The 12,722-nt window shown below is 39.8% G+C and overlaps 1 protein-coding gene across 4 annotated transcripts in view; it reads right to left on the reverse strand.

The window, feature by feature from the left end:
• The window catches only part of FXR1 (FMR1 autosomal homolog 1), a 57,023-nt gene extending 49,254 nt beyond the window's left edge, over positions 1–7,769 (reverse strand). For 2 of the 4 annotated variants that reach the window (XM_082625445.1, XM_082625447.1), the window contains exon 1: positions 7,486–7,767. In XM_082625445.1, the coding sequence (XP_082481571.1) occupies positions 7,486–7,536 (51 nt within the window). In that variant the 5' untranslated portion in view covers positions 7,537–7,767. Of the gene's footprint in view, positions 1–7,485 lie in introns of all 4 variants that reach the window. The other 2 variants (XM_082625444.1, XM_082625446.1) reach the window with 2 other exon arrangements.
• Between the last annotated feature and the right edge of the window lie 4,953 nt (positions 7,770–12,722).

Below are 12,722 nucleotides of genomic sequence, written 5' to 3' on the forward strand. Positions count from 1 at the left end.
CAGGATCAATGTATAACCCCTCAAAAAAAAAATTTAAGTTCAGTTTGAATCAAAATCAGAAATAATTTAGTTTTGGATATATGCATTTATACAAATATTAACAAGTCAAAAGAGTGTCCAGAAACCAAGAATGACTGATCCATTTGTTCATTCAACAAATATGTACTGAAGGTCTACTAATGAACTAACTACACATATCAAGTCACTGGAAAACGTAAGACTTGAAAATAACCTGGAAAACTATTAAAGCAAAAAGCTATGAAACAAGAAAAGTTCTACTTTTTTTTTTTTTTTGGCCACGCTGTGCAGCATCAGGATCTTAGTTCCCCGACCACAGACTGAACTCCTGCCCCCTGCACTGGGAGCGCAGAGTCTTAACCACTGGACCACCAAGGAAGTCCCAAGAAGTTTTACTATTATTAATTAGCCAGAATAAGAAAGGCACGGAGATAGGAACCCGAAAAATGAGATTCCTGATTCTGAAGAAATACTGGGAAATGCCATGTTGCTTTGCCAACAACAACTATAAATTTCATAGTCATTACTGGGGAGACCTCTACTCATGTTCTCAAAAAAGCTAAGCAAAAAATGCTGAGGCCAGAGTACGGAAGACAAGTTATAACAACTAACATTTAACTTAGATTTAACTTTGGTTCAATTTTGCCATGGCTACCAGCCTCTTTAATGTAAGGAAAAATAAATTGAAGAGATTGTTTTACGTGTAAATAGATATTACACGTACAGATTAACAAAAGTAATGCTTTGCATTGCTTAATTTTGTTTTGCTCAAGCTATTCTTTATTTGGTCCTAGAAAATTTAGATTTGGTCCTAGAAAATTTTACACCAGCATCACAATAGAATTTACTATTATTAGCTAAACATCTGCCAAAGAATTTTCTCAAGCCTTTTGATAACTACTGTGCCACACCTTAAAATTTGAACAGGACGTTTCATACATATACATATATAAAAAAGCATTTCAAACATTTCCCAAAATACCTTACACATAACAAACACTATAAAGCTAACAATTAAGGATGGTATAAATCACAACTATCCAGCACAAATTATAATTTGAGTCATATATCTAGTTTTAAAATTTCTAAGTATATTAAAATAAGTAAAAAGAAACAGGTGAAGTTAATTTTAATAATTTTAACCCTATATATCCAAAATATTATTTCAACATGTAATCAAAATTTTAAGACTGCAGTCTTATTATATTCCTTTTTTCATACTAAGTCTTTGAAATCTAGTATAACTTTTACAATTAAAGCACATCTCAATTCAGGCTAATATATTTCAGTCCCATTACGAGTGGCTACCATCGGAAATGGCAGATTTCTGTAATGTGAAGCAAAGCTCAAATCATTTCTCCAGGAATCCTCCCAATTCAGTCCTCTTGACTCCCACTGTATTCATCAGAATAATTTATAATTAATAATTTGATAAGCCATATATTCATACTTGGAAAAAAAGTCACATAATGGTTAGAGATCAGGCTCTCTGGAAGTCCAAAACATCATTATGAATCTTGAATCAGCCTATTAATTTTATGGATAGATTCGCTTAGCCTCAGTTTCCTCAACTGGGGTAACATTATCTCTTTCACTGTGACTGAGAGGACTAAGTAAGATAAATTCATGTAAAGTACCTACACAGTCTGATAGTCTGAGTGCTCAATAGATAATAGCTATTATTGTTGTTAGAGCTAGACAGGACCTTAGTGAACTAACAACCTAGCAGATTCCACCGCTTGATAAATTGTCAAAAGAAATCCAAGTGCCTCATACTGCGGATGAAAAACCTAAGCCCTCACAAACTAGCTAGTATGAGAATTAGGGGTCAATCATAGAATGCAATACTGCTCTTCAACTACAAAAAAGCAAGTTTGCTACATCCTTAACACTGTGGTAGAGAATTCAGTTCTTGAGTTGTTATTATCCAGTCAAGTGTCTGCCTTGTCTTCCTAGCTAAAACATAAGCTTACTGCCGTGAGACTTCCTTTGGCAAACCTCTCATGCTATGCTGAACTAGACAACTGGAAGTGAGAAGCCCTGGCGTTAAATCTCATTTCAGCTACAGTGTAATTGGGACGTTATTTAATCATTATTGTCAGTTTCCTAATATGTAAAATGAGGATAAAAACACATACCTCATGCAGTCCGAGAGAACAAAATCAGGAAATACATGTACAAGCCTCAAAGAATACACAGTAAACAACAGATAATAGTAACAGTAAACAGATAATAGTAAACCATTATTTTACTCACAGAATACACACAAATATCTGATGATATAAAAAATACAAAGGTGCATAGAAAGAAAAATATGGAAAAGAGTATGTTTTCTGTAAGAAAAGCCAAGCCTTGACAACAAATTCTCTAGATAGGTAAGATTACGGGTTTTTTTTTTTAAATAAATTTATTTATTTTTGGTTGTGTTGGGTCTTTGTTGCTGCACGCGGGCTTTCTCTAGTTGCGGCGCGCAGGCTTCTCATTGCAGTGGCTTCTCCTGTTGCGGAGCACAGGCGTGGGCTTCAGTAGTTGTGGCACATGGGCCCAGTAGTTACGGCTCACGGGCTCTAGAGCGCAGGCTCAGTAGTTGTGGCACGGCATGTGGGATCTTCCTGGACCAGGGCTCAAACTCGTGTCCCCTGCATTGGCAGGTGGATTCTTAACCACTGCGCCACCAGGGGAGTCCCGAGATTACAGTTTTCTTTCTTTGCTTTTGTGTTTTCAGATTTTTCATTAATTACACATTGTTCTTGTAATACAAAAACAAAACTTCACAGGAAAGATATTTAACTTTTATTTTTAAAAATTAAGTGGCCTTTTCACTTAGTTAAATCCTAGTTCTTTTACATATTTAAAAAACTGCATTTTAAAACATGTACAACTAACAATAGCTTCATAACATCTGGAACTGTATGTTCTTAACTTAATAGTGTCCCCAGTAAGAGAGCAACCATCTTTTCCTCAATTACTAATCTCCACAAAGAAATCAACAATATTCTACACTAACCTGAAGTCAGTACATTTTCAAAACACAACTCCTTTACTGTAACTCTACAGACCATCATCATTAGCCGTAATAAACCTACTGCATGATTTAATTACTCTCAAATTTCATTTAAATATTAAACTAAAGCAAAAAGGAAATTTTTGCAAATATTACAGCACTTTAAAATGTTCTGTGGTTGATCAATTACACGGTCAAAACCAGAAATCACGGAGATCTAAAAGTAATTCTATCTTCTACAGAGAAGGCCTGAAAATTCATTCAGCCATCTTAGAGATCACACATTTCCTTGGAACACCATGGAAACTTTCCTCTCCAAGAGCCAGAAACTGAGTGACTTACTTTCAACTTCTATTTAAAATTATATTCTGCTCACGGCTATGCAAGCTGCAATGCTATTACAAAGCTTGAAATCATATACATCAGTTAAAAAGCACTTTAATGACCCCAAATGGGCACAAGGCTTTTTTGGGGTTAACGAAAATGTTCTAAAATAAGATTGTGGTAATGGTTACACAACTCTGTAAATACACTATCAGAGAATGTAAATTCCATCTGAAAGCTTTAAAAAGGAAACAAAAAGGAAAAAGGCATCTTAAATGACCAGTAGTATAAACCCTATGATGCCGCACTCCAGATAAAAAAGGTTATAAAAGCGAATTTTTATATAAAATTACATCCCCCATCAAGTGCTTAATTACCATATTTCCCATTCTTCCCAACCCCTATAGAGTTATCTGGCTTCAAACAAGAGTATATCAAGTTTTTATGTCTTTAACTACCATAGATCCCCTGTTAAGTAAAAAGCGCAGGATGCAGAACAAAGTATTTAGTATGCAATCATTTGAGTAAATATTTGGGGGGAAAAAAGAAACTATCCTATTTGGGGGTTGAATCTTCTTCACTGGTTCCAATTATTTTGTGCAATTAAGTTTCAGTTCCACTAAAAATCTTTAATCAATGTCTACAGCGTACTGCCTCAAGCATGATGATACCGGCTACTAATCCCATGACTTTGAAATTCTTCAATGGCAATTCGCATTTACAGCCAAGTGTGTTGGGGGAAGCAGGGCAGAGAAAAGGGGAGAAAATGAGGAGGAAAATCACAATCACCTGTATACTGAAAACCGCCACTGAAAGAAAAAAATACACCAAAATGTTACCTGCTGTTATCTCAAGGCAACTTCTGTTTTTTTCTGATAGTTTCTAAAATCCCTCACTGACCATGTATTATTTTTTAAGTTAAAAAAAAATTACTTAAAATAAAATTACTTCCACGCTAAACAAAAGCCAAACTGAAAACTCTACACAGTATTCTGTATGATTCTATGTTTAGGACATTCTGGAAAAGGCAAAACTATGGGGACAGAAACCACCCCAGGTTCTGGGGGTGTGGAAAGAGGATGACTGCAAAGGGTCAGGATAGAAATTAAGGGGATGGTGGAACTATTCTATCCCTCCATGCTAGCGGTAGTGGCTACACAACTGTTAGCATTTATCAAAGCTCACATAACTGTATGTCAAAAAAGATGCACTTTACCATATGCAAATTAATCTCAAAAACTTCATGTAATTAAATTAATAAAACTGCTTCTGCGGTAAGCCAATATTTTTTTCAAACGGACAGTTTCATGGGATAAAAAATACCATAGGGTTTCCCTGGTGGCGCAGTGGTTGAGAGTCCACTGCCGATGCAGGGGATGCGGGTTCGTGCCCCAGTACGGGAAGATCTCACATGCCGAGGAGTGGCTGGGCCCGTGAGCCATGGCCGCTGAGCCTGCGCGTCCGGAGCCTGTGCTCCGCAACGGGAGAGGCCACAACAGTGAGAGGCCCGCGTACAGCAAAAAAAAAAAAAAAAAAAAAATACTGTAGACTACTGAACTACTTCAAAAGCCTCATTTTATACAAAAGACTATAGCCCAGGGATATTTGGTCAAGGGTGCATTGCTAGACAATGTTCGGTAAGCTGAAGTATGTACAGACCTAGAATTCCCATGTGTTTAACTTCAAATGCAGGGCTCCTTCCACTTCATCATGCTCAACTCTTCCAGAGTTCGAAGACCGTAGTTTCCACAAATTGCATGTACAAATGGATTATGGCAGGACATAAAATTCCAAACGTTCAAGTGCTATCTCAGTAGAGACAACGTGACTAGGGTCCTTCCCAACCTCTGCCAAAAAACCACCTTACTTTACTTTGTTAGGCAAAAATGGGTAATGGAATCAAAGTCTAAGAATCAAGCAGATTTTGTAGAGTATGGACAGGTATCAACAACAAATACTTTGGAGTTCCAAAATGGGGACATTTGATTCGTGAACTGACAAAAGCAATATAAAACAACAAAAAAACTTTGGGAAACCAAAGTAAGACGGTAAACAATCTTTACTAAAACATTCAAACTGACGATCTTATTATTCAACCTTATAAATTTTAAAAAAAGTAAATGTATAGCAGGTGAACAACATAAATAAAATATACTTGGATAAAAAGAAATGGTGCTGTATCTACCATCAACATGCTGAAAATAATTTGTTAAGGCAAAATAATCTTTTCTGTATTTTGATATGCCAGGAAAAAAATGCATACCTCCATTACACAAGAACTGAATAGCCAAATAATAAAAATGATACAAACATGATGAACCTTATCTACCCTTGACAGGAAAAGAATAAGCCCATTCTTTGTGCACTGTGCCACAACTGTATCTGCAGTAGTTCAGAGAAGGCAGCCATTAGGTTTAAGAACAGAAGGGGACTTCCGTGGAAGTGCAGTGGTTAAGACTTCGCCTTCCATGCAGGGGGTGTGGGCTGGATCCCTGGTAGGGGAACTAAGATCCCACATGCCTCTTAGCCAAAAAAACCAAAATATAAAACAGAAGCAAGAGTTGTAACAAATTCAATAAAGACTTTTAAAAAATGGTCCACATCAAAGAAAATCTTAAACAAATAAAGAACAGAAGTTAACTAAGTATCTGCTCAAATTTTACTCAAGTCTTTCCTCTGACACCTAGTTTGTAAACCTAGACTGATAATGTAACCAGTCACACATTAAAGGATTAAAGGACTCCTTTCCACCAAGCAGTCCCTGTTTTTACTTCATGCTAACCATCTACGATTTAAACTTGTAAATACTTACGGAGAACCTTCAGAGCCAACTGTGATTCCCCACCATGCTATTACCACGTGATAGCTAAACCAATTCCACATAGCTAATTAGTAAACTAGGAAAGGAATTAGGAATTCCTGAAAATAGGAATTACGACCACCTAGTAAAAAAAAATTCTGTGCGGGATAAAAGGCACGCTGAAACGAAACCCAGTGAGAATACATTCTGCGTACTCACAATACTACTCCTGTATTAGGAGAAGGCCCTTCATAAAAATAGCCAGGACTCTCAAACATTTGAGATGCTGGCTTAGTGAGATTGACTGACAGACAACAGCTGGGGAGATTTTGTATTGATCTTGTAACCTCGTGGCATACTTTGGGAGAAAGGGAGAATCGGGAGAAAGGACCGTTATAATGACAAAACGAAACTGTAAGGATTTCATTTTCATCTATGTCACGCCTACAATGGAAGCCCCTACTAAATTCCTCTACTCTCAAATTCCTCTTCCGTTTTCCAGACCCGATCCCACAGTAATGCACCTCCTTCCACCCGATGGAAACAAAAAACCTCAGGGGGAGGGTTCAACACCTTCCCAAAACACTGGGTAACTTATAAAGAAACTAGTCACCTCCCCACCTGTGTCTCCTTAATCCATTTCACATTTTAAATCTTAAAGCCTAGAACTCTCGCCTTTTCTTCCGTAATAAAGGGGCTAAGGCGCCGCCCAATTTCCCAGGCCGCAAAAAATATTTCTACCCGCCACATTTCAAGATTTTCTAGTTTTCTCTTCGATCCTAACCCTCAATCCGGCACCCGCTCCCCCTTCAGACACTTAAGTTTATTAGCCCGAAACCCTAGTACAAAGGTGAATTCCTAAGATTCCGCGAGGCGCCCCCCCCAAGGGGGTGGGGAGGGGTCGGAGCAGCGGGCCGAGGAGCTCCCGCTCGGCCCAGTCCGAGGGGCGGGGGAGCGGCTGTGACCACACAATCCCACCACCTCCTTTCACGACTGCCCCCAACCTCCCGGAGCTCGGGCCTGCTCCCAGGGAGCTCCGTGCCGCCATTCGGCTTCTCCTCACCGGCCCGCCAAGGGCCACACGAGCATCCAAGAATTAAATTCATAAATAGGAATACGCAAAAGACATCCGACGTGTTGTTTCAAAACATAACGGAGCCCGGGCCCCCGAGACCGTTAAACCGCGGGTGGAGGGGGGAGAAGCGATGAACCTAGCGGCCTCGGGCTTTGGCCTAGCCGCCCTTTTCGACCCCAAACCTCACTCCCCAGGACCACCAACCCTCCCTCAAACCTGCCCCAGCCCCCAGAAGACCCGACAAGGCGGCAAAAGGGTCTGTACCTTGTAGAAAGCCCCGTTGGAGCCGCGAACCTCCACCGTCAGCTCCGCCATGTTGGAACCGCAAAGGCCGCTGGGAAGAGATTCTAGAAACTTTCCAACCAGAGAGGAGGAGGGGGAGGGGCGTGAAGGAGGCAGGGGGAGGGGCGGGGAAAACGGGGCGGGGACTGGGATCCCCCGCCCCACACCCCTGGGGTCTCACCGCGCAGTCCTGATTCTCCCAGTGGGATCACCCCGCTCCTTACATCACTAGCCCCCGGCTCCGCCCGCCGCCGCAACGTCCTGTTCGCCTCCCGACACAATCGCCCGACCTTGTTGACCCGCCCCTATGTCCCCGCCCCCCAGTGCCCGCAGCTTATCCGCCCCAGCCTGTGCGGGCCTCCAGCCAGCCGGGACTAAACTGGCTCGGCGGGCGCCGCCTGTCCCACGCTTCTGCGTTCTGCCGGTTTCGGGCATCCTGCCCTGAAACTTCCTTGAGGTGCTGGTAACCCTGAAGTAGCTTCCCCACCCAGAGAAGCCCCCACTCTGGGGGCTTCAGACGCCCACTGGCACAAACTTTGGGGGAAAGAGGGAGCCTAAAAATGGATATACAATGGGCTCTAAATTCTCTCGCCTCGGTCTTAAAAAAAATCGGTGGCCTCCTCCTGACTCCACACAGTTCGGCCCAGTTCTCTCCTCACCTGTTACCACTTTAGCTGTTTAAAAAGTCAAACTAAGTACGTCCAGTTCAACTTAGCTGTGTTCACAAGCCGCAGCAAAATGTTGGGGGTAATATCATTGTTAGAAGGTAATCAGGGAAACGAGAGAGAGGGAGAGCAAGTTTTCCCCTGCTGCAGTGCACGCGAACTTCCAGAAACAGGATCAGAGCAGAACCAATTTGGCTTTTCTACCAGAACCTACAGCAATACCGTAAGCGTTATGATGGAGATACTTTGAATATTTGTTTTAACAATAAAAGTTTTTCCCAAAGCAAAACCTTTGGAAATAATAGTGGAAGTATTCTTTTCTGTGTGTTGTCTTACCGTTTTGACAGAAAAACTCTGGAAAAGGATGCTTTGTTGGCACTCTATCGCCTCAAGGAAATGCCCACTGGCCTAGCCCTAGCCTTTCTGGGGAAAGGGGGCGGCGGGGTCCTTTAAAAATGTACATAACATTCCATCAGCACTTCTACATCTCCAAAGGTTAGGAAAGGAAATAGAGGCTTCAAAAGTGCACCATATTGCTACGTACAGAATGTTCTTTATAAAATGTTCATCATTGTGAGGAAAACGCAAACACACTAACCCATCAATGAGTAATAGCCACCATCTACTAAGGGCTTCACGTGTCCAACACTTTATATACCATCTTATTATGATCCTTCAGAACTATAATGCCCAGTTTGCTTTTTTTCCAACAGCTTTATTGAGATATAATTCACTTACCATACAATTCACCCATTTAAGGTGTACAGTTCAATGGTTTTTAGTATATTCACAGTTGTGCAATCATCTCCACAATCAATTTGAGAACATTTTCACCACTCCCCCAAAAAACCCTTTTACCTATTGATAGTCACTCCCTCATTTCACCCCAACTCCCAAAGCCCTAGGCAACCGCTAGTCTGCTTTTTGTCTCTATAGATTTGCCTAGTCTAGACATTTCATACAAATGGAATCATATAATATGTGGTCTTTTATGGCTGGCTTCTTTCAGTTAACATAGTGTTTTCAAGAGTCAGCCATGTTGTAGCATATACCACTATTCATTCCTTTTTATTATCAAAAATACTGTTGTATGATATACCACATCATTTTACCTATTCATTCATCTGTTGATGGACAGTTGGTTCGTTTCCACTTTTTTAGCTGTTAGAAATAATGCCGATATGAAGATTCCAGCACAAGTTATTGTATAGACAGATCTTTTAACTGCTCTTGGGTATACACTTGGAATTGGAATTGCTGACTCATGGCAACTCCATGTTTAAGCTTTTGAGGAATTGCCAGACTCTTTTCCAAAGCAGCCACACCATTTGCATTCCCACCAGCAATGTATGAGTGTCCTACTTTGCTTTACAGATCTTCCTTCCTTCCTCCCTCTCCTTCCTTCCTTTCTTCTTCCTTCCTTGGCCTTCGCATTTGTTTCTCAATGTGAGTGACTTTGGGTAGGGCTGTGAAAGTGCCGTTTGGACCAAGGCCAAATTATCTGAACTTTGAAGAATAAAGATTGGTCCTCTTCAGGCCTTGCATGCTAAAAACATTTTGAGTTTGGACAACCCCCTCTCCCCCCACCAAACCCCTTCCCACCAACACTTTACTACTCCTGCTAGGCAGACCTTATGATTTCCCTTAAGCAATTGCGATTTGCAGCAACTGTTACCGACCAGGGTTCTTGGCCTCCTTAATCAACAGAAATTGATAAGAGGCCAGAAAAGAAACCCAAGCAAGTCTTTATTGGGGCCCCTGATGCAGCAAGGGGGATGGAGAACGTTCCCTTGTTTGCTCGTTCCCTGAGGAGAGGCGGAGGCAAGCTTGCTCTTTATATGGGGTGAAGGTAGCGGTGTGTCCAGGGCTCAGGCCAGAGGGGTGCCTTAGGTGGTTTGCCCACCCCTTAGGTGGTGCAGGGGGCATGCTCAGCACCCTGCTTTTGCTCCAAGCTCTTCAAAAGCGTTAGTTGGGATTTTGGTCTCTGTATCTTTTGTCCAGGATTTGCCCTAACTGTGCATGCATGCAGTTATTTTTAGTCCCATAGACTTTCTTTGTATTTTGTTGCTGGAGGAGCAGTGTGTCCAGGTGCAAGCACTGCAACAAAGGGGCCCAGGTCCCAGCAAAGGGGCCCAGGTCCCACCCTGTCTCACAACCAGTCATTTACCTAAGACCTCATAAGTTTTAAGGTAGCAGAACTAGATTTAAGTCCCCCACATTTCCATTTTCAAAGCTTACCTCCCGACCCTGTTTGCTGCCCCCATGTTATATTTGTAATAGAATATTACACAAATTTTAAAATTTTGTTATAGAACTATATTCATCATCTTGAAAAGACATTCATTATTAAAAGGAAAATAATGTCAATTATATCTCAATAAAACTGGGAAATAAGTAAAATTTTAAAAATTTTTAAAGAAAGGAAAAGTCACAAAACAGCAAACATAATCACCTTTAAAATAATGTGTGTGCAGGACTTCCCTGGCGGTCCAGTGGTTAGGACTCTGCGCTTCCACTGCGGGAGGGCACGGGTTCAATACATATATATATGGCTTGGAAATTCATATTAATAGTTGTATATTTCTAGAAGGTGGACTTATGGTTGACATAAATTTTATAATTTTTATATTTTTTTGCACTGTCTAAATTTTTTGGAATAAGCATATCACTTGATTCTCAGGAAAAAAAAGTATTTTCATTTTTTAAAAACTATACCATGGATATTCCACAGCTGTTAGAGATAAAGTTTTAGACAAATATTATTTATATGAGTAAATGTCTATAATGTAACTATAAAAGGAAGACTGTCAAATACTGTATATGGAATCAGTTTTGTACAGAAAATATATACATATATTGCATGAAAATATAAAGATGTTTACCAAAATGTTAACAGTGGTTATCTTCAGGCAGTTGTATTATGAATGATTATTTTTCTTCATGTTTTCTATGTTTTACAAATTTTCTACATTGAAAAATATTTCTAATTTTTTTTTTTTTTTTTTTTTTTTTTTTTTTTTTTGCTGTACGCGGGCCTCTCACTGCTGTGGCCTCTCCCGTTGCGGAGCACAGGCTCCGGACACACAGGCTCCGCGGCCATGGCTCGCGGGCCCAGCCGCTCCGCGGCATGTGGGATCCTCCGGGATCGGGGCACGAACCCGTGTCCCCTGCATCGGCAGGCGGACTCTCAACCACTGCGCCACCAGGGAAGCCCTCTAATTTTTTAAAATTAGAAATTAAATAGGAAAATGTTCCTTAAAAATATAATTAAATACACATATAATGAAACTTTGTACACACAACTACTGGAACAGTAAGAACTTAAGATTTTGATCAAATTTGTGGCACTATATTTAGTTTGAGTTGTCTTCATGAAATGTGATATGGAAACATGCTATCATCATTTTACATCTTCTCGAAGTTGTTCACTTGAAAATAATTTTAACTTGACTAAATAGAGACTATAGGAGTTTTTCTTCCTCAAGAAACAAAGATTTAGAAAGTCTAAAATAACTTTTAATATTTTAACCAACAGTTTCCAAAACAAATTGTGCCCTGTTTTATAAATAGCTGATAAAAGACTCTGGAGTCATAATTTAAAATATTTCAACTTTTGTTCTATAGGTATCTTTGATTTTTTAATCACAATATATTATCAGACTTTGAGTATAAGAATTAATATAAAAGAAAACTACATTAAACCAAACTGTTGAGTTTAGTTGTCTTGATATTGTAGAGTCCCTATGAGATAGGCAACCCAGGATGAAGGAAGAAAGAAACCATACCAGGGACTTCTCTGGTGACACAGTGGTGAAGACTCCGTGCTCCCAATGCAGGGGGCCCAGGTTAAATCCCTGGTCAGGGAACTAGATCCCACATGCATGCTGCAACTAAAAGTTCCCATGCCATAACTAAAGAGCCAGTGAGCCACAACTAAGGAGCCCACCTGCCACAACAAAGACCCGCACAACCAAATAAATAAATAAATAAATATTTTAAAAAAGAAAGAAAAGAAAGAAAGAGAGAAAATGAAAGAAAGAAAGGAAGGGACCATTCTGGTTTTATTTTGCTCAGAAACTGAACCTCGTTCTACCCTAGTCCCTAATCTAATGTGAAGTTGAACTTAAAGCAAAAAAGACTAGATTACATACCCACTTGAAGAATAATTAATAAGAGATAAGAGCATGGATTGCCCATTTGCAGTTCAAATGAAGTCTGTCTTTTCTGGCTTGGACTCTGTGTGAGCAAGAAAGAAATTTTTATTAATGTTATGCCACAAAGATTTTAGGGTTATTTAATACAGCAGTTAGCATTAATTAATCTGACAAATGCATTTCCCTACTTTACTACTTAAATCAAAATAAATTCCAGTTGAAACAAAGATTTAAGTGCAAAATAGTCATGAAAATAGTACAAGTAAATATAGATAAATTTTAAACTATTGTTTAATTGTTTCTGCCATTACAAAATGCCCAGAAGGCAATGGGGAAAAACTGTAAATTTGAGTACATAAACACTTAAAACTTCTCAAAGGAAAAAAAGTTACCGAAAACA

Source organism: Mesoplodon mirus (genome assembly GCF_964341445.2).
Source record: "Mesoplodon mirus genome assembly, chromosome: 6".
Classification (NCBI taxonomy): domain Eukaryota; kingdom Metazoa; phylum Chordata; class Mammalia; order Artiodactyla; family Ziphiidae; genus Mesoplodon; species Mesoplodon mirus.